The 26,905-nt window shown below is 44.5% G+C and overlaps 1 protein-coding gene across 20 annotated transcripts in view; it reads left to right on the top strand.

The window, feature by feature from the left end:
- CADPS (calcium dependent secretion activator) overlaps positions 1-26,905 on the top strand; it is a 203,323-nt gene that overhangs the window by 73,188 nt on the left and 103,230 nt on the right. For all 20 annotated transcript variants that reach the window (XM_071756190.1, XM_071756188.1, XM_071756187.1 and 17 more), the window contains exons 5-9: positions 3,779-4,015; positions 5,269-5,390; positions 18,927-19,038; positions 21,745-21,884; positions 23,872-23,938. In XM_071756190.1, the coding sequence (XP_071612291.1) occupies positions 3,779-4,015; positions 5,269-5,390; positions 18,927-19,038; positions 21,745-21,884; positions 23,872-23,938 (678 nt within the window). The remainder of the gene's footprint in view (positions 1-3,778; positions 4,016-5,268; positions 5,391-18,926; positions 19,039-21,744; positions 21,885-23,871; positions 23,939-26,905) is intronic.

The following is a 26,905-nucleotide window of genomic DNA, read 5'->3' as shown; positions in this document are numbered from 1 at the left end:
AGGTAGGTGTTGCCCCAGTAAAGGTACTTCAGATGTGCTGTCCCAACCATTTTCACACTTTGCAGAGCAGTCAAGGTAGCTTTGCACCCCACAGATATCACTCATGTCTGGAGCAGAAGGCATAGGACATTGAAATAGTTTTCATAACTAAGCACTCAGCTAACCTCCCCAGAGACCCTTCTGAAAGCAGACATCTCCCTAGGAGTAAATCACACCCTCACACAACGTGAATTTACGTGGCATCTGATGGACCACAGATGGAGAGAAACTCTGGATGCTGTTGACATCAGTACAGCCAAGATTTTATTCTTGCCTTTAATCAGATGCTCTGAGTCACCAATAAAGCCCTAATGGGGCTGAAGTCATTGGGCATGATCTATCTGGCTGCTCTTGGTAATCAAGAAACCATTAGCAGAAGGAAAAGAAAAAGGTATAATCCAGGGAGATGTATCTCAGGGTAGGGAGCTTCTTTTCAGCAGCAGTCCTCCTGGCACTGAGCTGTGCCAAATGGTGGGGTTTTATGAGAAAGGTCATCTCAGAGCTGGTTTTGACCACACTGAGATCTCTGGGTGTGAAAAGCAGAGCCATTGATTTATGGTCAGGCATTAGCAGGGATACTGGTAGTACCTGTGCAGTTACTCCTCAATTCTGCTGTTGCATATTTGAAGAGGAAGGTTGATTTTTCCCCACGCCACTGATAAAAATAGTAAGTTGGCCAAGGGCCACGTGTCCAAACAATGGCACAGCAAAGCAGCAAACTGACTGCAGCTCCTTTGTTCAGCATTTGGCCCTTTATCTTTTCACTGGCAGGAAGACCTATGGTGGTTTTTTTATTTGCAGCAAAATGTAACCCCTTACGCAGGATGCTGCAGCTCTGGTTCTGAGATGGGTAGCCAGACACTGGGTGCCAGAATGAAATTGCCTGGTTTTGTTGTTTGATTTTCTCTTTATGGCGTGCGGGACAGCAAAACGCATGGCTCAGTAGCAGCCAGCAGAGGCTGCAGCTTCATGAATTATTTTTTGTGAACGAGAATTTGCCATTTCCATTCCTCCCTCGAGGATGCTGGAAACAAACCATGGCACTGCTGGCCCTGGGAGACCCAGTCAGGGGGAAAGTCCTCTACACAACCTGACATCTCCCTGTGCAGGATCCAGCCTTCAAAATACAGCTCTGCAGCTTGGAGGGTGGCTTAGAATAAAAGGAACTTACCTGTGATCCAGTTGGCAGGTACTGATATTTAATCTCCTTCACATGACTGCTTCAGGCATTCTCTCCAGAATGAGAAACCCTCTTGTTTCAGACACATGAATACCATACTTTGGAGGCATCCAAATGACCTTTTGAATCCTTCTCTGTATCCTCCTTTCTGGGCAAGGCTACTTTCCCTCTGGCACAGGGCAGGTTCACAATTCAGCTCAATTACAGGACAGTATTTCCAGTTTTATCTTCAATTTGCAGCTTTTAGTGCAGGTTTGCTGCACACGGAGACTTAATGTGGTCATGAAACCAATCCTGAGGTGGCCATCTTGGAGATTCCATGCTACAGGCAAGTTGGCACCTCATTAATTAAGAAATCCATGCTAGGATATTTGTACTTCAGAGGCAACGTAGACTGTGGAATCTGATGAGAGCTGGGGTCACAGTGCTGCAGGACTGGTGGCTCTGCAAGCCCTCGTGTGACCCTGGACATGTCACTGTGTATTCCAGCTTTCCTCAGCCACCAGATCCTACACCTGGATACCAGGGCACAGCTCTGGGTCTTTTTAACTCCTTGTGTGCCCAGGAGAGTGCACTCAGCACTGGGTGCACAACTGGCGCACACAAGCCCAGCCTTGGAGCCAGCCAGCCTGAGGATCATGCTCAAAGTCAAGTAGATGCTTTAAAGCCAAATCCAGACAGGTTTTTGACTCTGCATGTTGTAATTTTCCAGCAGCTAAATGGGGGAGCAGTGTTGCCAAGGCAGAGGTATATTTTCCTTTGTGGTAGCAAGTCCTCTCCTGTCCTGTGGTGCCTTTCCCCCCACCCAGTCCCCTGGACTCAAGGGAAAGGAGCAGCACGTGTAGGAGCAACTAAATGAGACCTGGTGATGACACCAGAGCAGTGTGGTCCATCTGGGGCTAAACCCCCTCTGCTCTGCTGCTGGACCAGGCATTCCTCACAATCTCTTCACACTGCTTCTCTCCACAGTTGTCCCCATTTCTGGTCCTTTTCCTGGGTCAAGTACATGTGGAGGTGGCTGACACCCTTTCTTACTGTTGTTTGCATCCCTTGATTGTGTCTTCCTCTGGACTTCCAGATCTATCTCCAGTCTGATGGGGTCACACCTGCATCTCTGCTTCTCCATCATCAGATCCATTCCCAGTTAAATTTTTATGTGTCCCTTCAAACTCTACCTGGGTTTAGCCTTAGTATGAGAAGTTGCTGCACTTCTAAAGAGCTTTGTGGGGGCAGTGCCAAAATTGCAGTCCTTGGAGGGACAGTTAGCAGCTGGCTGAAAAAGCAATAATGTTTGAATATCATTCCTTCAGCAGTAGTTCTAAAAAACTACAAAACAGTGTTGTTTGTTTTTTCCTAGGGGTGGCTTGCAACTTATATAATGCATAGACAATAAGCCAGACTGATGAGGTAGTTTATCTTACACCAGGTCTTGCTTCCAAAGATTGAGACTGGAAACAGAAAACTAGATTTTAACTGTTTGGTGTGGGTGCTGCTGTAAGCTGTGCTTGCAGTGGGTAAACTGTTGAGGACTGATGCAAAAACTAGTGCAGTGGAGTATTTTTTTCAGCAGCCTGATGATAATCTTCTAGAATAAAAACATGACCTTGTTTCCTAGCATACATTTTACAGGCTGCTTTTTACAACATTATGAATTGCCACAAAGATACTTTACACATCAGCCTTGAGTTCCCTGCCTGCAGATGCTGCCTCACTGTTGTACACCTTGCACAGTCTCTTGTAACTCACAGAGAGATGTTCAAACCCTGAGCAGATTCGGGGCATGGGCAGAGCTGTCAGAAGGCATAGGGCTCAGACTGGTGATCCTAAGAGAGCTGGAGCATGGAGCATGGGCAGCAGCTCAAAGCTGAGAATACATGTTGGGGAGAGTCACATTTTGCTCACACTGTCACCTTTGGTTTTAATGTTTAAATGTCCTGTTTAGAAGCAGCAGCACTGGAGGGTCTCACAGTGAAAGGCTGTCTTGTTGGAGGGAAACACAGGCTCTTGCAAGCAGTGAAAAAATGGGTTTTACCCTGTTTTCCAGTTGGGACCACAGGTTGCTGCCTACACATTGCTGGTTTTCCTTCCTTGGGCTCCTTTCCCACCTAGAAAACTAATGGAGCAACTGCTCAGAAGTGTTTTTTAAAGAGCTGGAACATTTGGGAGACTGGAAAACAAATCCTTAACTGTCAGCATCCTTTGAATCTGTAATCAAATGCTGTCAGTCACGAAGTTCAGCTGGGATCTGGCCTGGAGTGTTTGTAGTTGTGAATACATATATATGTAGAAGGCCATTTGCAGATACAAAAAAAAAAAAAAAAGAATGAAACACAACTGTATGCAAGAAACAGTAAAGCTGGATAAGAACCAAGTGGTAATTCTGTGGGAAGCTAACAATGATGTGTCTGCATTACACAGGGGCAAGGTGTAATTTGTCATCTGGTTTGTGGAAGTTCCCTGTTCACATCTCTGCAGATGCTCCTGGGGGATTCTCCCATGCAACAAGTGGTCTCTGATTGTCACAACAATAATTCCGTTGTTTTTGTTTCCAAATCCAAGGAGCGCAAGTTTCCCAAGTTTGTGTCCAAAGAAATGGAAAACATGTACATTGAGGAGCTGAAGTCATCTGTGAATCTCCTGATGGCAAACTTAGAGAGCATGCCTGTGTCTAAAGGAGGCTCCGAGTTCAAGCTGCAGAAGCTGAAACGCAGTCACAACACCTCAATAATTGACATGGGAGAAGAAAACGAGAACCAGCTTTCCAAGTCAGACGTCGTGTTGTCATTCTCCCTAGAGGTGAGCTTCACACACACAACAGAGTTTGTGGGAATGAAAATGAGAGCTGCCAGCAACCAGCTTTTGCTCAGGTCAGACTGAAGTCAGATCGAGAGAGGTTGGTAGTAGTCACTTTCTGATCTTCATGAGGAATGGTTCCTCTCAGAGGTAGCAGAAGCTTTGCCTGTGTTCAAAAGCTGTGTCCTTTCTGGTGTCTCACCATATTGTTGTAACAAACTGCATGAGATAATCAACCTGGCATTCCCTGGTGATGGGTATCTATCAGTGGATACCCATCAGTGCTGATGGGTATCAAAAATCTGCATTGTTAACTCACCTCTTCATGCAGCTTCTTACTGAGTGTACCCCAGCACCCCTGAGCCCATCTTGTCCCTGAAACCAGTACAATAATGCAACACCAGAAACATCAGTGTGCTTAATTATTGTCTGTTAGAGGTGTCACTGTGTTTCATTTCAAGCCCCACTTCCTCTTGGGACAACTGCTAAAAATTACGAGGGTTTGAATGCACCGAACAGATTGGCTTGCAGTTTGTGTGGAAACCACCCTGCTCTGCTGGCTTGCTCTTTGTGTTGGGCACTGACTTTCTGCTCAGCACTCTGTTTGTACAGCCCAGGGGAAGGCAGGGTGCTGCAGGGATCTGGTGTCACCTCCAGCACAGTCCTGGAACCAGTGTTGCTGCAGTAGCTGTTTTCAGCCAACTTAATTGTTCTGTGCAAATGTACTTGCAGCCCGGGCAAGACATTTACTCCAAGGAATCACCAGCACACCCATGCAGAAGAGTTGTTGTCTGCCAGTGAGTGAGTTTATGTTACATTGTCAAAACAACTACCAGGATGGGGTAAAAAATGTAGGATGCATTAAAAACAGAAAATTCTATTTTTGTGTGGTTCCCTGTTTATTTCTCTTCCTAAGTGGTCTCTTGTTACATACATCATGCCAATGCAAAAGTTAACAATGCTGGTTGTCCAGTCTTAGAGTTTAACTCATTTGACATCCAAAAGCATCTTTATAATATTCATTTCAGTTTTATTTTAAAATAGGGCTATGAATCCAGAGACAGTGCCTTCAGCAGCAAGATCAAATAAACCCTGACTTCTAAGTGTTCCTGAACAGAGGAGTAGGGAACTGTCACAAAGCAGCAGACCTCTCTGTTGCAAAAGCCTGTGCAAGCCTCACTGACTGTGTGTTCAGCAGCAGAAGTGAGGTCTGAGGGAGGCTGCTTCCCTTACAGTCCTGTTTCTTTTCCCTGCAGGTTGTCATCATGGAAGTGCAGGGCCTGAAATCTCTGGCCCCCAACCGCATTGTCTACTGCACCATGGAAGTGGAAGGTGGGGAGAAACTGCAGACTGACCAGGCTGAAGCCTCAAAGCCAACGTAAGTCTTGCTTTGCCTTTTTTGCTCTCCCCACCATGCTCTCCTCTGCCCCATCTCAGTGCTGCCAGGTCTTTGCTGCCAGCTCTGACTCCTGCATGGTGATGCCAAAGAGGACTCTGAGGAGCAGAGGAGGAACGTGGCCTTCCACCTATGCAGAGTGTCAGCCTGTGACTAAGAATGGCACATAAGCCCTGACTGAGGGGGAAAAAAAGTGTTAATGACAGGCTTATGTCTCTTGTAGCCATAGAGACATAAATTTGTGCCTATACGTAAGTACTTTGCTAAATAGGGATGGAGTTAAGCATGTGCTTAAATAAATACTTGTCTGAGTGTCCATTTGAACTGGTGCCATCAGGTATAGGTACATAATCTCATCCTTACTATCAGGGTTTTGGCTGTCCTACAAGGAGGGGGGACAGCTGGCAGGAACACATTCCAGTGGCTAGAGCCAGGGGTGGGAGAGAGGAGCTGGGGAAAGCTTCAAGTCACTCGATTAAAGCTTTGTCTGAATCTACTCTGCTTTGGTCCAGTTCAAGGGCAGAGTCTTTTTCTGCCCTCTTTGATCTGGTCCCCAAATCCCCAGCCTTGGCCTCATTTTTGGCTTTTTTGTCTTACCCAGATGTTGTTGCAAGCCTGCTAGTAGTGATTATTTTTTGTTCGTTTGGAAAGGGAAAATTATGAATGGCTTATTTCCTTTCCAATTTGTGGGATTAGTTAACTTGAAACACTATCTGTATGGACTTGAGGCAGTTTTCCTCTGGTTCACTGCAGGGATTTCACACTTAAATGCAATTCTCGGTGCACATCCTCACAGTGGAGCATTGCCAAGGTGACATAAAGCCTCCTCTGGCAGTGAGGAGCAATGCAGGAGGGACTGCTGTGGGATAGTCCCTCTCTGTCCCCATATCCCACTCCCACTAAGTGTTAAGACCCCCAGCACTGTTTGACCGGGAGCTTCCCAAGCTCATGGAAGGAAAGCCAGATCCACTTGGGTGTGTGACGTGCTGGTGCACAAGCACTGCAGGCAAGCAGCTCAAGAGCAGCTGATGCAGGCAGGAGGAGAGCTGAGCTGAAGGCAGACTGCCTGCCCTCCCTGGTTTCCTCCTGCTGAGGCACAGAAACTGCTGATGCTTTGTGCCCTGCGCTGCGAGGAGCAGGAATCTGCAGTAAGCGATTTAAAAACAATATTCCCAATCAGGGAAAGTGCTGCAGCCTGGCTTACTTTTCAAAAGGCTTCAAAACCTGCTTCAGAGAAGGAAGTAGGAGAGCTGTGCTTGGAGGAAATTTCCATAAGAACCTGCAGTTGTCACTCTTAAGTTTTTTATTGCTTCAGTGGAGAAAGTTGGCTCTGTTTAAGGGAAATTACTACTACTCCTACTGGAAAACATCTGATGGGTTAAACGTGCGTGCTTAGCTTGGTCTGATCATCCTACTTTTGCTCAAAGGGTCTGCCCTTTCTTATGCAAGGCTTCTTGCTGTCAGCCATAGGACCCTTTATACAAGTGTTGTTTTGAAAATAAGGGCTGCAGGAGTGAGCTCTTTAATTGAGTGGGTCTTTTTATCATAATGAAATGTACAGTGTCTGGGCATGAAGCCATCAGCCCTCAGGAAAATGCAGCCAACACTGAACACTGCAGCTTCGTATGAGTTATGCAAGTCCATCACACTCATCCTCTCTCTGCACTGGCTTCAGATGTCAGGCTTGAAGCCTTCTGGTTTGCTCCAGCAGTTGGGGTGATAACTGTAGAAAAGCCTTAGGAGGAGACTGGGATTGACAGTTGTGTTCCTTGAGGATCCTGGGACTTTTTACTTCTAAAACCAGTCACCCAAGCAGACACTTCAGAATAACCTTCCACAGAAACCATCACAGAAAGTTTCTTCTTTCTCCCTCTCTGGATTAGAAGTGCTTCTTTACCTCTGCTTCCCCTCCCAGACACAGAAAACCTAAACCCTGTGAAAATAATTTACCACACTTACATTCTTCTCTTCAAGAAAAAATAAACCTGATGTCACATGTTTGTCATGTTACTTCATACAAGGCCTGAGGGCTCTCAGGTACTCTGGTGAGAAGAGGAGTGATGGGAAACAGCTCAGAGAAGTCCTGGGTGCATTTTTGAGCTGTTCTGCCTTGCAGACAAAAGGCCCATGGTCAGCCAAAACCACCTTCTGGAGTGTCTCATGAAATGCTGGCATCACTCTTTCTGAGGTCATTGACAATGTGTTTGCTTGTGTACTTTTTATCATAAGCAAAACACTGATAAAGGGACTGGATTAGGTAAAGCACACTGGGCTGCTCTCCAGGGGAGAGCAACCCCACAGCATCCCATGTTTTGTGTGCTCTGGCAGGGATGCTGCCTGCCCTGGGGGTGAGGAGTACACTGATCTTTGTAGCTCTAGGAAGAGGCAGGGTTAGCAGCAGCGTGTACCAGGGCATCAGATGAGTTGTCTGTGAGAAATGTGGCTCTCAGGATGGCAGTAAATACTGATCTTCTATTTCTTCTCAGGCTCTATGTTGGATTCTTGACATTTTAAGACCAATCCTTTCATGTGAGGATTATCTGCCTCGGCGCGGGTGCAGAGGATGGCACAGTACTAGAGAAAGCCAGACTGAAATAGCAAGGGTTATTTCAGATCAGGCTTGCAGTGTATTAGTAATGCTTTTAATAAGTTGTGTAAGAAAAAGCTTTTGTATTATACCCTAACCCACAGATGTCTCTACAAAATATCCAAATCCCATTACAAACACGATTCTCCCACATTTGGCTCTGCACAACTCTGACACAACCTTTCCAGGAGCTGTGTTTGTAAAGCCTGAGAACAAGGTTGCCAAGGGGTCTGGGAATAGCACAAAAGGTCCAGCCACAACACCCCTGTCCTACTGTCTCTTAAGAGGCTGCTGTTTATATTTAAAGTGACCTGTGCTTGTATCAGTCCTTCCAGGCTGTGCCAGTGATTCATCTTCTTATCATATTACCTTCTTCTGATGTGAGCAGAGCAAAAGACAACAAAAAGAGCCAGACAACAGCAAGGTCCAAGTGCTTCATAAAGAAGTGCTCTTTATTTACCTGGACATATTTCAGCATGCAGCTAGGTCTCATTCTCCCCTGGCTCACAGTAGTGACAGTTGGGTGCGTTGATGGGAACTGATTCTGATCTGAACCGTTTGGGTTAAAAGAAATAAATAACTTGAGGGGAGTAGAATCTGTCCATCCTGTCTCAGCATTTTGGCATGCCCAAGAAGGGATGGAGGACGGGGCTGTTCCTCTGACTCTTGAAGTGGCTACATTTGGAGGTTGTACATCCCCCCCCCTTGCAGAGCTGTCTCTTCAGGATTAGTGCAAGAGTTGTGGAGTAGTTCAGAGTATGAGAAGTGAGAATGGAGCTTATTTTTGAAGGAGAAAAGATCATTCTTTATTGCCTTTTTCTCCCCCCACAGTGACCAGGATGCTCCCTGAACAGCACCAGGAGAAGCCCTGTGGGAGGGGTGTCTGTCAAGCAGGGATGCCCTCTCTCTCTTTGCAAAAGGGAAAAAATCTGTTGTTTTTATTCAGAACCCCCTACCTCAGGTCCTGGAGTTTGGAGTGATGCTTAGTGGCTTTTCACAGAGTAGGAACATGGTAAGAGCATTTGTTGCCACTGTTAGTTGGGAGATGCTGTGATGCTCATGGTAAAACGAGAAAAGGGCCTTCTGAGATGAGCTTGCAAGTATGAATTCCAAATAAATATTCTATATGGAGAACTAATTTAACTCCACTAAACTAAAGAGGTTTATACTGATGTGATTGGGAGCAGGTTGTAGCTCATAATTCATGTTGTGCATCCCTCAAGACAGCTGTTGGTGCTGTGCCTGGTAGGTCTGTTCCAGGTACAAGTGGTTCTGCAGTCCAGGAGGCTGGCCAGGGCCTGTGGCATTGCTGGTGTGGCTGCAGGCTCTGCAGAGAATCAGCTGCCTTGGAGTGCCCAGCATCACCTGAGAGCTCTGAGCCTCTGCTACACTCAGAGCTGTTGCTGTTGCAGAGTTGTCACACTGTGGCAGAGCTCAGACAGAAGACCTGCATGGCAGCACACTTTTAAGCAGTCATACATATCTAGATTTGCATTCCCAGCTAAGCCCTGTGTAAGCAAAATTCATGATGCTGGGTAAAAAAACAAAGCAGAAGGGAATTTTATGAGTTAGCTGCTCATTTTGCCTTTTTTTTCCTCCCTCCTTCCTGTTCTCAGTGATTTCAGCATTAAGTATAAGCTTAGTTACCCAGACTGACTGTCTTGCCTTTCCATGCATGATTTAGTTGCACAGCTGTGCAGATGTTTACAGCTCTTTTACCTCAGGAAACCTCCAGGAGGCTTATGAAAGTGTCAAAGCAGGTGACTGAGCCTTGGGTTACAGCTAACATCAGACATTGTCACTTCTGAGATACCACCCTTATGCCTGGGGTGAGACTGAGCACAGGGTCATCTGTCCCAGGGCATCTGTTGGGCAAGTGTCTTCCAGGAGAGATCTTCAGCTTTGCTCTGTGCAAGTATAGTGCAGATGTTCTGAGCCCATGATGCTGCTGGGCTGAGAGGTGACAATGGCAGGGACAGGAACTTCAGGAGGGTTGCTTTCAGCCCTCTGTCTAGGGCTGAAGGGTACAAAATGGAGTCCAAATCCCCTTACACAAGATTTCTTCACTTACAGCTATTTAGCATGTCTAGGAGCCAGTTTTCTGTGTATGGCTTTGCACCCAAGGGTTCTGCTGTTAGTTCTGTTTGACCTGCTCTGTGTGAGTGTGATGGTATTTCCATAATGCTCCTGAGATTTATGCTAGGACGTTGCTATATTTGAAAGTGGATACTGTGGGCAAGTCATTAAGCACAGCAAAAAAGTGCACTAAAAAGTTATTACCCAGGTGCAAGCGTGTGATCTATTATGGGAAGTCTTCCTGCAAGTGGTTTAGTGGCCTTTTTAATTAGAAATTCAGAACCTCTCCTGATGCTTCTTTGCAGCTGCTCTGCTGGAGTGACTCTTACACAGTTCAGCTGCTGCCTTGGGGACCAAGGGGAGACAAAAATCTATTTAAGATTAAACATCTGATATTTTCCCCAAAATAAAGGCAAGGCCCTGTTGCTGTTCCCTTACCCACACTGTCACTCAGATGACCACACTGCATGGTGCAGCATCCTGAATGTCAGTGCCAGCATCTTCTGGGACTGCAGATGGAGATCCCAGGTATGGTTCTGCTCCCAAAGGTTTTGTGTGGGGTCCCTCCTCTCTCCTGTTCTATAAATGTTACACTGGAAACTGTGTTGAAGAATAATGAAGGCTTGTTTCTATAGACTTTCCTCTTGTATCTGGGTCCTCTGGTATCAAGTAAGTGCAAGCTCTGGCTGTGTTTTCCCTGACCTTTAGAGCTTACATAGTATTGCTTTCACATAGATTCTCTGATGTCTAGTGAGGGCTGAGCTCATGCACCTTCTCTTTCACAGATAAACGTCTCTCTTTTGTAGCCAGCTGTCTAATTTCTTGAGTGTTTGGATGCACTTAGGAATTATGTATTCCTGTGATAGCACATACATTCAAATTTAAGTATTCCAGAAGGTGTGATGATGCCCAAGGCAATTTTCATCAACACCCGTCTGCTTCATTGCTCCTATGCATGCAACCTTAAGATGGGATGGTGAAGACCAAAAGGACATTGAAATGAGACTGGGACTCAGTGATCTGAAACAGTGCTAAATTAAGAAGAGGAATGCAGAACAAAAGTCCTGGGATACAGTCAGTCTTCTTTTTTTAATACCTGTGTTTGGTGTTTTTAAAAATAAGCCATGCCTTAGCACAAGTTCTGCACATCACTTGCCAAGTGAAAGGCAGGGGATGAAGCATGTGAAAAGTGCCCAGTTGTTGGTTTATTTATTAAGTGCTGTGTACAAGTAGAGCACATTATTGTTTAATCAGGTTTACTGCTATTGCTGGTTGCAAAGCAGTGTAGCAAGATAGAGAGCATGCTTCAAAGAAGATGGTAGGATGCCTACTCCTGCCTGGACAACCTCTGGAAGAGGGAATGATTTAATTCAAAGGCCAACCTTGACAGTTATTTCTCAATATTTTAGTTGTCCTTTCCGTGAAACAAAGGTAGAGAGGCCTGTTGCCTTTTTGAAGGGCCTAGGTCTCCCAATGAACAACAGCACTATGTGTGAGAGCACCTGAAGGGAGCTATGTACTGTTGTACAAAAAGCAAAGAGGACAAGGCATTCTCAGGGAGAGGGGCTTGTAAAAAAAAAAAAAACATGGCTGAACCAAGGCAGGATTTTGTTGAACCCTGTCCAGAACAATTTGAAAGTGTTTCAGACTGAAAAAGTTCATGAAAGGCAGGACCCAGGGCACAGGAATGTCCTAAACAACTCATCAGCCTTTCACACATAAGCCAGAAGACCTTGTAAGCAAATAAAGCCAACAGCACACCCAACAGCTCCCACACCGTGGCTTAGGGGAGGTCAGAAGGGGAATCACAGCAGCTACCCAGCCACTGCAGCTGGAGGAGGATCCCTCATCATGTCCACCAGCCCCTGGTTGCTGAAGGAAGGATGAAGTCCTGCAAGTCAGGGGTTGCTGCATTTGTTGTCACACGTGTCTAGGAATGGATGTCCCACAGCAACAAAGGACATGGTGTTAGTGGCTGTGTGTCCCTGGAACCTGGAGATGCCAGGATGTCTTTGCTTCTTGCCATCAGATGTTAGGCAAGGTAAAGCCCATGCCAAGTGTCTGGGTGGATGTGAGCTTCCTGTCCTGGGCCACCTAAGCAAAAAAGTGAGCGGTGGCACAAGAAGAGATGATCTCTCACCTCTTGTTGCTCTTTTAGCTGATTTTAGAAGGGTATCTTGTGCCATTTTCTCCTCTGTTTAGATTTAGGAAATACTTCACTGCTCTCTTCTACTGAATCTTATAAAGGAGGTTCTAGACTGTGTTGGCACAAACCCAGTTACCTGTATTTCCAGGCAGAGGATTTTTCTCTTCTATTGTCTGTGCTTGTGAGACACCAAGTCTCTCCATCAGTGGCCAGTGCATGTTCTTGGTTAGTCTAAATCATAACAAGTCCTTAACTACCTGCAGGGCTCCCCTTTGCAGTTGTGTTTTCTTCCAGGGTAATAAGTTTCAGTAGAAGTATTGGACCACATCTGGTTGAAATAATTGCTCTGTGAAATGAGCAGTGCTGTGACTGGTTCAGTGGAGCATCTTTGGCCAAAAGAAACTTTTGATTGGCATGGTTTGGTGCTGCAGTCACCTTATAGAAGAAGTGGTAAGAACCACAGATAGTAAATGCATGCAGACCCATTTAATGAATGAAATTCTCTACCTCGTGCTTTATCCAAAGCAGATTTACTGATAAAGTACATACGTAGGCAGCCCTTGTAAAAACAATTATTCTTTCACTTCAGACCTCCCAGTAAAAGGTTGCTGGGCTTACACTTCCATTTCCTCCTGCTGAGCTTTTCTCCTGTAATTGTAATATCACAGTATTAAGCGAGAGCACAGGGCATTTGAAAATCAGTCATCATTTAAATCACTCCAAATAGTCACGCAACTTATTTTCCCTGTTAATACCTCGAAGCTTGTGGTGAATAGCATTGCTATAAATTCTCCTCCAAACCAACCAGGGGATTTCTTCAGTGAAGCACAGCCTGGGGGGAAGCAGGCTGGGAGGAGTGTGTGGTCCTGGGCTCGGTGCAGGCATGGCAGAGGGACATCTCCAGGGCAGGAATGCCATCTCGTGGCCGTAGGTAGCTATTATGTGATGAAATCCATCTCCCATCCCTGCTGTCAACTTCCCCATAATACTTCCCCTTTGCATCAACTATGCTCTTGAAACAGAAATCAATCTCTGTGTTTTATGTGTAGCAAGGATCATCTTTTTTTTTTTTTTTTCAGTTCCTAAAGCTGTGTCGTCGGTCTCAGCAGCTCCTCTTGGCTGCGGTGTCCTGGCAGCCAAGTGACACGGTGCTGGCACAGGACTGGGCTCTGCGGGGACTGCTTGTGAGCCACAAGCAGATCAAGAGCAAACCTTCACAGGCTTTGCTTTGCTGCAGTCTCTGTCAGCTTTACCCTATTCCTTCTGCACCTTGCACACTCCGACGCAGATGTGATTCTCTCCTAGACATATTTCTCACAGCCGGAGTGGTGCCATAGCCAGTTTGAGGATGTGGGAGTTGCAGCTCCTGGAAGGAGAGATGGTGCCTTTTGTCTGCTGTCTGGTACTGCTGGCTGCATCATGTTAAGCAAGATGGTGTCTGAGTGCATGACATTTACATCATGTCTCGGTGCCATGGGAATGAAAAATGGATGGTCCATGAAATGCTGGAGGTTGGAAGACATCCTTAGCTACTGCTAGGAGGAGCCCAGTCCTCAGGCACCTGCTGGTTTTGCTCAGCTTTTGCATTCAGTAGTGTTTTTGGCTAACTGAACACCCTTTTCATAAGCAGTATGATTTCTGATGATGTTTTTTTTAGCAGAAAGAGTATTGCTTGGCAGAAATTAGGACATCACAGGAAAGAAGGGATTCACTTAGCCTTTGGGTTGTCCCATCAGAACAGAGGCCAGTGGTTGGTGCAGAGACATGGCCTCACAGAAGAAGGCAGGTACAGCCTCTGCTGTGGCTTTTTTGGTGGGAACAGGTTTTACCAGCATCACAAACTCTGCACAGGAAAGTCTGAGAGGAATCAGATCTGTTTGTGCTGTCACTCCTACTTCAACTCAGTTTCTTCCGAGGGGACTGGACTGGACTGGAGGGCTGCTCCATCAGTGGAAAGGGAGGAGAGGAAACAAATGTGAGCAAAAATAGGCTGTGTTGTCAGTCTGTGTCTGATCACTTTGGTTGTCCTGTTCTGAAGGTGAGTAAACACATCACACCCTTGCCATGGGAGGAATCCCAGAGGAGGCTCTGCAGCTCTTGGCCATTAAGCTGTGTTAAGGATGCAAACCAGTTGCAATCTGTTTCTACAGGCAAAGTAGAAAGGTACTTTCTTAGCACCTGAATTGTATTTCCTATCTCATGACAGTTTTACATGAGCAAAAACTTTGAAGGTTCTTTGTATCCTTTGAGACTGTAATTTTAAATCTTTCTTGTGGACCTGCAGCAGTCACCTCTAGCATCCCCCTGCAGCAGCAGAAAAACAAGGGCACCTTTGGGGCAGGCTTCATGTCATCTACTTGCTGTCTCTAAACTAGGATGAGGCAAATTAAGGCCTAAATTCACCAACCATTAATTAAATCTCTCTTCATTACAATAGCAGGAGTCCAAGGCAGGTGATTTTCTACAGCTGTAATCTCTCTCGTGTCTCAGCATTCTCTCCTGATAGCTGCAGATCAAAACCTCTTCTCAGAGCCATAGTTCCACTTGAGGCTCTCTATGGCATGTGAAATATAGACTCAGACCCACAAAAACCACCAGATGGATTAAATGAATTGCCATTTTCCTGGTGGATGGCTGATGTGTTCCCAAGGACATGCTCCTGGCCTGGGAGGGGACAAGCATTGATGCCAATTCAGTTATGTTTGAAAACCAATACTAAGCAGGTAGTTCAAGAAATAATTAATACATATCTGACCAATGTGCAGGGATATTTTTCTCCAAGGCTTTCTACTTAACCAGTAAACTTGTAGCAACCAAAGCAGAAGGGCTGCTTCTCCAGCATTATTTCTGTGTCCCAGGATACTGCTGTGTATGTTGGGCATAATGCACACCTGGAAAGAAACCTCCAAGGGAAGAGCTAAGCTCTCCTTTAAGACATGTTTTTACTTTTATTATCTGCTTTTTTCATGTTTATTCCATTCAAGCTGTCAAGCAAACCTGTTTCCATAAATATGTCTAGAGAGGGGAAAAAAAGATGTCCTCTGGCAGTTTTGAAGCCCATGAAAACTGGTCATAGATCATGTTTAAATGTCAGCCTCATCGAAAGCACATCACTCTCCAGCTGCTCCCATGTTATCCCACTGACAGGCCAAGCTGGTTAGCAGGGCTGATTCATGGCCCAGCAGTGTAATTCAGTTGCACTTGTTCATTATTTATAAAAATCACAGGCATCGATGTTTTAGCCAGATCAAGTTACAAGGGCAATGATGGAAGAAGGGTTAGATTAGGCAGGGGCTAAGCAGACTTGCTGGAGAGCTCAGTACATGACCTAAAGAATTTAGTGCATTCTCCTGGGTGTTAACATGGATGTTCACTATTGGGAAGGTCATGGGTAATAAAGTTTGACTTAGAGGAACTTAAGGAGGTGAATAGAAATTATTAAATCAATGTCTCCCTAGGATAGCTGAGAGAATTATAGATGAGGCCACATAAATGGGGTATTGTAGAGGAAAACAGCTAGAAATATGAAGGCACTAGGTGGTCTTACTTGTTTTGTCCATAACTTGGGAAGGGCTGAGTAATGTCAGCCTAAAGGTTTGCCAGAAGATGGCCAATGTGTTGCTTGAAACATCTGGTAGCAGCTTGGTCTGAGCAGCATGGCACCTGGATGGGCAATGGCAATGCTCTCCCTCTTACACACTAAGTCTACAATGGTGATTTATTTATTTTGCTTGTAAAAGGTAAAACAAGGGCCAGCATTTGTCAAGTTAGCACCTGGGATATGTGTCATCCTCTGATGCTCTGCAGCCAGAAGACTTTAGCTGTTCATGCTAAGTTTGATGCCTAACTAGAAGCTCTGGAGGTGGAGGTAGATACTGGTGATACCACTTGAACAGCACAGATGCCATAAATAGGGTGATAATTCCACCAAAGCCTTTGTGTGTGGCAGCATTTCTTGGCCAGCTCCAGGTTTTGGGATGCACTGGGCAATAAGAAGTGCTGGGCTGAGGGTTACAAGTGGGATTCAGACAGTTAATATGGTTCTAACTAAGAAAGTACTGTCAGGATTTTTCTGCTTTTTTACTTCTTTTCTGTGGCTTCTACATATGTATTACCTTTTGGCCAGAATGACATTGTCTTTGTGTACAGATATATGATTGCTTTGAAGTGTCAGCATGATCTCTGTGATATGGGGACAATAAAGTGTGTCTACTTCATGAGATTTGTCCAGAGTGGGTCCCAAGGCACTTTCCCAACAAATAATTACCCCGCAGTCATAACCTGCTTAATTATTAAATGTGGAAATCAACCAATTACATTGTTAGTCCCTCAGAAGATCCTTATACCTAACTACTGTTCAGAGCTAAATTTCTGAACAATAATGTAATACACAGCACAGATAAATGGCACACTTAGGTTGAATACAAATGATGTTTCAGTGACATGAATGATGGCCTTATGCTGAGCATCACTATGGTAACTAATGACATCACCACAGGCTTCAACCTGCACAAAACCCAACTCTGAGGGTCTCTATTTATTGACACAAATCTTTTTGGGGGTTTTGGGAGTATGAATATGTAAGCACCACAGTGTTGTCAGGGGTTTGCCATTTATGTTTACGGTTGTTTGAAACATTTATTCCCTTTGTGGTTAATGTTGTTCCCATGAAGGAAACCTAATGAAAATTACTGTTTGTATTTGGTTAGTAACATTTGTTGATAACATATGGTCTGGGAATGCTTCAGCAAATAAGAGCTTTTTAATAGTAAACAGAGATATGAGTTCTATAAAGCAGATGCTGTCAAAATACACACTGTAAAACTGGATATTTCCTTACTTTTTCCTCTTACACCCAAAACAAGATTATCATTCTCCTGGTGACAACAAAAGGGTTTTTTTCTGAGAGAAAACATAACCTGTGACCTGAAGCTGCAATTAGAAAATCAGATTGTTTCTTGGTAATTATGTTTAAAACATTTATTATGTAGCTGATGGATTTCACATGAAAAAGGTTCAATATTTGGGTTCTGACTGGACTGGTAGTGCTGTTGATAATTTATGCCAAGCCTCTGCTCCCTGGCACTGGTGTCAGTGTTATTCATCGTCATAAAAGAGGGAATGTGTGGACCAGTGGAGGAAAGAAAACTTCAGAGAAAAGATGACAAATGAACTGAGATTGTTAAATCATCTCTGCACTGACCATGCTCATCTGCTCAGTTCAGTTGGACAAAACTTTCTCAGAGGAGAGAAAGCATAGAACCATATTCCTTTAGCACAGGAAGGAGTTATTTTTCCTGATAACTTTCCAAATACAAAACTTGCTGTTTGTTGTTTATGTTTGAAGAATGTGTGGTCACTGGACCATGTGTCCTCTCAGCCTTTTCCCCGTCATTTCAAGGGAACTGCCCTTCTTCAGCAGAGGACCTAGTCTGAGGACAGTGTAAAATGGGAAAGTGTCATTAATAGCACAAGGGTGAATAGAAGTGGTTAGTGGGATATGGTATCATCTCTCACCTGGGTGGCAGTGTGTGTTCCATCACATTGATCCGAGGTGTTATTCGTGGCACACTCTTGTTTTCTTCTAGTTTGCAAGAAGTATTTCCATGTGATTATTGCTCAGGCTTGCTTGTACACTTTGCATGAATTTTGAAGTGTGGTGAAGTTTCAGGGTGTCTGAGAACAGCATAGAAATCTAGCTCACAATGAATTATTAAAAAAAAAAAAAAAAAAAAAAAAAAAAAAGAGAGAGAGAGAGAAGAAAAGAGAACAAAAAAAGAACAGGTTTTATCTGCATGTTTCATGTTGGGCCTCTGCATGACTGAGTTTTTGGGAGCATCCTCCTTGTGGTGGGGCACTGCTCCTCAGCCCTCCCTCTTCCCTTTGTATTCAGCCAAGTTGTTTTCTACTAATGAGGGCAAGTAAGGTTTTAGGAGTGCTTTGCTTAGTGCTGTGTGGAAGTTTCTGTCTGGGCTTATTTTAATAAGTTCCTAACTTTCTTAGCTGTAGAAACAAAGCTTGAAGTGCAGCAGTGAATTCTCAAAGCTAAAAGAATCATGACTTTTTACCCCTTGGTGCAGAATGGATTTTCATGTCTTCTCTGCTACTTTCCTAACTTCTTTCCAAGCTGAGGGACCACCTGGGGGATGACTGATGAAGTACAAATAGTAGATGGTGGCCTCGGTTCATTGTGTAGTTGGAGAGGTGGAGTGGCTTCCTGGCCACTGCCATCCCATCCCTAAGGAGATGATGTCCTGCTATGCAGGTTTACACCCCATGCAATGGCTTGAACTGAAACTGAGACTGAAAACAGGACCTGGGTTAAGTTGTGACTAAACAAACCTCCCTGTCAACCTGGAAAGCCAAGAGAAGAGCAGAGGCATGAGTGATTACACATGTCCTAGTTGCAGGTTCATCCTCAAGAACTGGTGTGACTATGCAGGCTATTGCTGCAGGAGACATATTGTTCTTTCTAAATAAAAAAGTTCTCTTAAATCTGGTTTTGTGCTACTCCCAGATATTCTTTTTCCCCAAAGAACCATCATGGGTTTTCCAAACATATGTCCCGCATTTCTCTAAGAAGATTATTATGTCCTTGTCACTCAAACAGCCCAACCACTTTGGTTTGTGCCAGTCAGAACATTTTTGGTTAACCACTGCATGCCCAAAGTGTGGTGTTGTTGCTGAACATCTCTCCTTATTTCCACAGCTGGGGCACCCAAGGAGACTTCACGACAACACACGCGCTTCCTGCAGTGAAGGTGAAGCTGTTCACAGAGAGCACGGGAGTGCTGGCTCTGGAGGACAAAGAGCTTGGGAGGGTAAGGTGGCTTTGAGTTTAATAATCTTTCCTCCTGGCTCTGCTTTCCTACAGAAATCTCTCCTGTACGGAAATATCTTTGGAGCACAACGTGCTCTGCTTTTTTGCCAAGCTTCAGGAGAAGGGAGGGAGGAAAAAAAAAATTAAAAATCAAGTTCTCCACTGCTGGAAAGGAGTGCATCTCGCATGCTGTCTTTGTTGAGAGTTTTTAGTGGCAGCGTTTCAGCTGGCTGTGCCTGCTCTCCACACAGGCAGAGGATCTTGTGTGCAATATTGGCAGTCCGGAAAGCCTTAGAAGTTGCTTACGGAAATGGACATTCCTGAGGCAGAAAAGGGGATTATGCTGAAGCAAAAAAAAAAAAAAAAAGAGGGGATTTAAGTTTGGCAAGAGAGCGTTAAGCTGCTCTCATATCTGCTGAGCAGCCGGTGCACGGTTGGAGCTTTTGAAAGCTCTGCCTGAGGTACTCACTGCAATGGGCTGGAAAACCTGGCACCCCTGGGGTGAACTGGTGGTTTCAGTGGGGCTGGACTGGGGAGCAAAATGTGGGTGTCCATTCCCCCCATCAATTGTGTTAATAGCAAAAAGCTCAAATTTCCAGTGGGCTCTGGCCACAGAATCAGTCGCCCTCCCCACCCCATATCTGCCCCTTATCTCTGGTCCCTAAACCAGGGACTTGGGACTGGTGGCCCACAGCTACAGAATAACTTTGGACAGCCCTTTTCTGTGATGTGGGACACTTCAGTCTGCATCAGCAGAGCTTTCCACCCAACGGCCATGATGCCAGTCAGGGCTTACTCCCCTGCATGGTTGCACTATCTATAGACCCCCTTGCTTTCTAAGTCTTGTTTCCACAAATGGAAAGCCACAAATGGTGCTGACTTTGCTGGTCTGGGGAAGCAAATAGATATGCATCTTGTTCTGGAGAAAGCATCAGGCCCCAGAGCAACCCCTCCTGACCCGAAATGCTGATGAGCCAGCACCACCAATGCCCTTTAATTCCTGGTCCAGCAGGAAGTCATCCCTCTGCTTGGAGCTTCTGTGGACTGAAGGAGGTTGGGCCATCAGTGGCCAGGGCAAGGAGCTGGGTGGTGATTTCCTCTGGCCCATGGCCACCAGCACTCTCAGTTGGCCCAACATCAAAGGGATGCTCAGTGTGCCTGGAGCGGCTGAGAGATGACGCGTGTCTGCTCAGGCTGCATCAGGGTTTCTTTTATAATGAAATAATGGAACTAGGAGCGTGTTAAGCTCTTGGTTTAGTTGTTGGAGTGGGCACAAACCTATCAGCACGAAGAGCAGAGGGAAGCAGGTTTTATACACAAAAACACCCGTGCTCAGCTGCCCTTTGAGAAGCAGCTTTGTGCTCTGCCAGGCATGTACAATGCCCACTTTCTATTGCGAGTGTTAAATTGGCAAGCAGCCAGCACTCCTCATTTCACCACTTTTATTGAAGGGAGAGCTGGAAATTGCTCCCAAGCCCTGGACTTGCTGGATGGGCAGCTGAAGGCATGGGAATACATCCTGGCCCTATTGAAGCCGGTGGCAAAGCTCCCGCGGATTTCAGCGATGCCAAGACTTCATCTTCTGAGAGCAGGGAGGGGAAGAGCCATGAATAGAAACACTGCTGAGCAAAGTTTGTGCTCCTTTTAATGAAAAGGAGTTAGAAATCAAAGTAGAGAGCATCTCAAACACCCTAAGTGGCTGCTGCTTCACTGAGAGATGTGTTTTGGTACAAGTCTATGTGCTTGCACACCGTGCCTTACAGTGGGGGTCTTTGGATGCTGCTCTGAGTTTGGGTCCATCTGTGCTTGTAACACCACTCTGCAGAGAGGACTCACTTTCATCTTCAGGATTTGCTTAAATGTGTTTTTTTTCCAAGAGTGATGTTTCCAAGAGTTGCTCAGTTATCTATGAGACCAATAACAGCTCCAGATTCCTGCCAGAGAAAGCATCAGTCTAATTCAATAAAAGAAGTGATAAATACTGTTGATGAATAAGGGTGAAGTCAAGAATCTACTGATGTTAACCTGAGTCTTCAGAGGAAGCAATAAAATAATTTGTAAAATCATTCATCAGAAGGTAACAGTGTCAAGGATATTTTGATGGAAAACAGCCCCTAGCTCGTTGACTCAGCAGTAAAGTTTAAAGAGCAGAGAAATACAAGATTATGGACTGGGCTGGAGTTTGGCACTTCTGAGAGTGAAGGAACCAGAAGAAGGGAATAGGAGGGGATAGAGTTAAGCTACCTCTGAGGACACATATTGAAGCACCAGGAGAAAATGGTGAATGTGGTGTAGTTCTGGGAGGATACTCTGTGGCTTGCTGTCTGAGGGTGTTGCTCATTTAAGGTGCTCATTTTAGGTAGAGCTGAGCCCTGGAAACAGCACACCTCTCCCAGGAAATGTCGGGAGGGATGGAGGATGACTGAGTTGTGTGAGGCTGAAACAGGGGCATTGCAGTGGGCAACCTCAGAAGAAACTTGTTGCTGGTTTGCTGATCACAGCAGTTCACCATCACGCCTGTAGTCTACATTCTAAAAATACTGTAGTCTAAAAAAAGCAATAAAAAGCCATCCTCACTGATGGGAATAGAAATTTCCAGGCTGACTTTTAGAGGAAGAGTAGCTCACCTGCTGTGCTTTTGTTCCACATTAAAACCCCTTTTGTGAATAATTTTTCCTTTTAACATTGTTGATTTCGACACTTGCAGGTTGTTCTCCACCCTACTCCCAACAGCCCAAAGCAATCAGAGTGGCACAAAATGACTGTTTCCAAAAACTGCCCAGATCAAGACCTGAAGATCAAGCTTGCAGTGCGAATGGATAAGCCTCAAAACATGAAGCACTCTGGGTAACTTGATTTGAATTCCCTTTGTTTTGAATGTGCAATGGAGAATGCCTGGGTTTTTAAGATTCTGGAAGAGAAACTGTTTCTCCAGTTCACAGGAAGTCAAAAAGAAAGATAAATATAGAAGTGGCATTAGTTCAGTCATTTGTAATGCACTTTCCATGTTCTTAGCATAGTCTGTGTAATGAATATCAGCCAAACAGTTCACATTTTAAACAGTATTCATCAGAAAATTGCTAGGCTATTTTTTTTCCTGAAAGGAAATAACAGGTGAACTGCCTGACTCTCTATTGAATATGATACAATTTCCTCAGTTATTCTTTTTTTTCCCATCATTGACTTGTCAGGACTGGAAGCAGAGTGCACTTTTTTGCTTGAAATAAACTCCATTGTGATAATCATTATTTATAGAGAGACACACAGAACAGTGAAATAGCAATTGCCTGGAGCAGGACTGGAAGGTCAGAAGGGAAATATGAGTGCCAGGGGATCTGGGGCAAGGTTGTTCTCTGGCTGCCACCTTCGTGCCTTGCAATTACAAATTGAATCATCCTTGGGAAGATGTAGCAAACAGCATTGGCAAGGCTTTCCCCTGCTTGCTTTTTAGAGCTGAGGATGTGATTAAAACCAGAAGTTATTAAGGAAAATCACTGTTTTGTTTAACACCTTCTCCAGTATGCTTTTGGTTCTATAAAAGTAACTTCATTTTGGATTTATTTTCATAGTGTTTTGATAGATTCAATCCATTATTAGATGGACTTCATATTTTTTTTAATTCCACTCCTCCTCCTGTCATCTCTGCTAGTGAGATCAGAGCCAGTAGCCACATGAAGTCTAATTTTTCCACCCCAACCACAGGCACCAAAAGCAAGAGAGGACATTTTATCTGTCATACATGTTTCCTTGACAGCAACTGAGCAGTCCTGGCTTTTCTCTTCCTGGCTTGCTTTAACTAACAGTGGATTTACAAGATATTGCTTTAAACTACCTGGTTTATAATAGTAGCTTGCTGTCAGGGCTGCAGTTGTCTTTCTGTTCATGTTAGTGGCAATAACAAAAAACATAATTATTGACCTGTTCTTGAACTAGGCAAAGGCTCAGTGCCCACATTAGAATAATCTGGAGTTCTGGGGCTTGATCGTATTCCAAAAGTATGTTGAATCTCTGCTGCCATAAGGAACCCCTACCATAACCAAAAAGGAATTTTTTTCTATGTGTTGAGCAAGAACTAATATAATTATAATGATACAGAAAACATATTAGTGCTGAGTAATATCCTTGTGTTTATTATTATTCTGGTGCTGCCACTGTTTTTGCCAGTGTTTGTATTACAGTGTTGCAGTGACTGCTTCATCACAGAGATTAAATGCTCGTTTTGACATTAATTTTTAAAGTTATTTTTTCCTTTGTAGAAAACAGTAAATTGGATTCTTCTTAGCAATTATTTAGTTTGCTTTGAATATCTGTGGCCAAGGGATTTCTAGGGATTCATCTTAAGCTGTTCAGCAAAGAGACCTGGTTTAGTCTGTGTAGTGGTTACTGGGCTCCTGGGCATTGGTTTTGATTGTATTAAGTATTCCTGTTTGACAGCTCCCCTCAGCCAGATGGTTTTGTGAAGGCTAAAAACAATATTCAAGATTTCTCTCCCTTAATTCTTCCATTGCAAATGTATTATTTACCCACCCCACCATGTTGTAGCCATTCACTGGCATTAAAGGGCTTCTAAATTCTGAGCGAGATGTGAAGGACAAAGGGAGAATTAATACTGTGTAACTTAAATTAAGGCTCTGGGAGTTTTTCATGTCACTTTCTTTACAGGTTATATATTCTAGCTAGAAATAAACACATTCATGAATACTGCTGACCTTAAGGATCTTGTAATTGCTGCTGCTTGCACATTAACTTCAATTTCTAGGTGTAAAAAAAGCAAATTGAAAAGCAACAACATATAGTCACTTGTGTACTGAATTCAGCTATTCTTTTCTCCTAGGTATTTATGGGCCATTGGTAAAAATGTTTGGAAGAGATGGAAGAAGCGTTTTTTTGTCCTGGTCCAGGTAACAGATTTAACTAGGTGTGATCTTAAATCACAATATGAGATATTTAAGTCTTTTCTCTGGCCATTTTCAGTGCTGTGTAATTGATATTGAGCTGTGGTTCTGTGTAGGGTGTGTGTTAAGTCATGGATTTTTTTCTAAACGTGTGCATCTTCTCAAGGATTACCCAGTTGCAGACCTCTAGCCATGAGTTTCCTGATGTACATAAATGTTTGGTGAAAGAGAGAACCAAACCAGTTTTGGTGAGGAGTTAATGAGATGAGGAGGAAGCTCTGTCTGTTTGTCTGGAGGTACTTGGGTGCAAATGTTTCCTTTTGAGGTAAAATCTGAAGGCCATTGAAATCTACAGAAGTTTCATCACTGATTATACCAGAGTCAGTATATCTTTCTTGACATTTCTCTTGCCTTCATGTTCATTACTGCCTCCCCTTGTCTACAACTCTCATCCATCATTTTTCAATGTCTGTCTTCCTTTTTTTTTTCCTTTTGTCTTTTATTCACTGTCTGCCCTCCCAATTTCAGACCTTTATATTTGACTGTGGTTAGGAATTTCAAGGAAACAGGCAGATAATGTCCTCTTTGACCAAAAAGGATCTCATCAGTACTTGGGCTGTTAGATTTTCCCTCACCTTCCCCAGGGCAATTGAAAGCACTGCATTGGCCACAGAAGTGTGGGATCCCAGCTTGAGCCACTCCATCTTCACACCAATCTGATAAAGCCACAGATTCTTCTTGGGTCCATCTCTCCCTCCCTCCTCTCTGGATTCCCCAGGGTCTCCAAGTATGAGAAGTAAAATCTTTGTGCAGGATCCTGTGGTGAAAGCAGCACAGAGATGCTGTGATGGAATAACACGAAATCCAGTGGAGGTCTTGTGCTACCACAGATCCAAAGTGATTAAGCCAGAGGGAGAAATCCTACTGCTGATGAAGCAGCTGGCAGCTCTGTCACAGATGGGACAGGATTTCACCCATGTGTAAGCACTGAGATGGTGTAAACCAGTTGCCCCAGGCTCCACATTTGGGATGAAGTGCATTTGTGTGCTGGCTTTCTTGTGCTGCAAAGGGGAGGAGTCCACACAGTCCACCTTCTACTTTACACAGCTAGTTTCTGTGGTCCTAAATCACCTGGTGTAAACTGATTAGTTTCTGTTGAGTAAATTATTGGTCCAAATTGAACTGTTTCAGGACTTTTCATTATATTCTCCATATGCCTGTCACTGCTGGCTTCCATAGCACTGAATTATTCGGCGGGCCAGAAAATCCATCCTGTGGAAGAGATTTATGATGGTTCTGAGCAGTTTAAGTAGGAGCCCATTTAGAGAAAACTATTGAGTAACTAGTCCAATAACCAAGTGTGATCATCAGCAACAGTTCAATTGCTTGTTTTGTACTCCAAATGGGGTCAAAATGGCTACAAAAATGTGGGAGTTAATGTGGATCGGTCACAGGAGGTGCCTCTATCTGCCCAAGTGGTGTTTTTAGATTTAGGTAAAAGAGAGGTGTTGAGAATCTGTGTACTCCATTCCTAGAAGCATCTGGTTTGCAGGTGCACCCTCCATGCAGGGACTGGCCAGGGCCCTGGTGAGGCAGAGTGCTCATCCTGTGAACAAGGAGTCTCCAAAGCAGAGAATCCTTTTTCCTAAAATAGCTTCTCATAAATTAATCTATTGATACTCTTGTGTGCAAGGGTTTGAAGTTTTGGACATGGATTCTCTCTCAGGGAGCTTTTCTTCTGGCCTTTTTCTGTGGTTGCAGTCACTTCTCTAGTTTTCAGTTGCTATATATTCTTCAGCTTGCTGGGGAATTGAAGCTCTCAGAGTTATTCCATGTTTTCTCATGTTACTAGGTCTGTATTCGTCACTTGGCATGTAAGAGGAGAATTTTGCCAGAAAAGCAATTCATTTGAATAAGATGAGCAGACTTTTGCCCCCAGAGAGTCTCTGTAGCCCACCTCAGATATTCCAGCTGCCATTGCAGCTTCTCTGTTATGTTACCGTTTGCTCAACATTTGGTGCAATGTAAAGTGTTCTGCCGTACATCAAATATAAACAAGAAACACTCTCTATGCAGTCCCTCAGATGTAGTTTGAGCATATTGAACATGTCAGCAGGCAATAAAGATGGAATAAAAATACTTTGCTGTCCGTATGTTTGTCATTTGCTTTTTATGCAATGCAAAGGACGGGTGCTGATATGAGCAGGGATTAGCAGCAAAGGTGTTGATGTCCAGGATGCTCTGAACTCTGCTAAACTGCAGACAGAGAATAACCCTGGCAGGAAGGTGAGCTGGCTCAGTTTCATAGAGGATGGAGGAGGAGCAGCCCCTGTTTCTGGAGCTTGCTCATCTGCACCAGGCTCCCCCTTGTACCAGAGCTGAGAGATGGAGTCCATTTGGAATAAAGTCCATCTGGGATTTAGTGGTCTGGTCAGGCTGTGACACTGCCAAGAGGGCAAGGCTGTAAATTTAGATTAATAACTAAGCCTTTTCTTTCTTGATCCTTTGTTTCTCTCCATTACCTGTAGCATCCTCCTATTGCAGCTCTGTCTCCTCTCTCACCCCTTGCAGAGTAACCTACTCCTCCTCCTGGTCCTGTGCCCTGTCCTTCTCCTCTTTCCCCATTTCAGATGGCCACATCCTCAGTTCCTTCAGTGCTATTGGGTGCTACCACTCTGCCTTCTGGTACCAGTGGTTAAGAAATTCATGGTAATAAATACTAAACCTTTTCATAACCATCTAAACAAAGGTGCCAAACTGCATGGGTGTCACCAAGGAGGAACGAGTGGATGGCAGTTTGTTTCTTTTGTGTCAATGATGCCTTGCCAGCATGAACGGAGGCTTTGCGTGTGCATGTAGAAAAAGGAGCTCTGCGAGGAGCATTTCCAGTGCTACTTGGCTTGTGTAAGCCCTGAGGAGAAGGGGAAAGGAGCAATAACTGCCTGGTAATTTGGGTGGAATAATCCCTCGCAC

This window comes from Heliangelus exortis, chromosome 12 (genome assembly GCF_036169615.1).
Source record: "Heliangelus exortis chromosome 12, bHelExo1.hap1, whole genome shotgun sequence".
Taxonomy (NCBI): Eukaryota; Metazoa; Chordata; class Aves; order Apodiformes; family Trochilidae; genus Heliangelus; species Heliangelus exortis.
The sequence above is the reverse complement of the archived record's forward strand: the minus strand, read 5'-3'. Positions and strand labels throughout refer to the sequence as shown.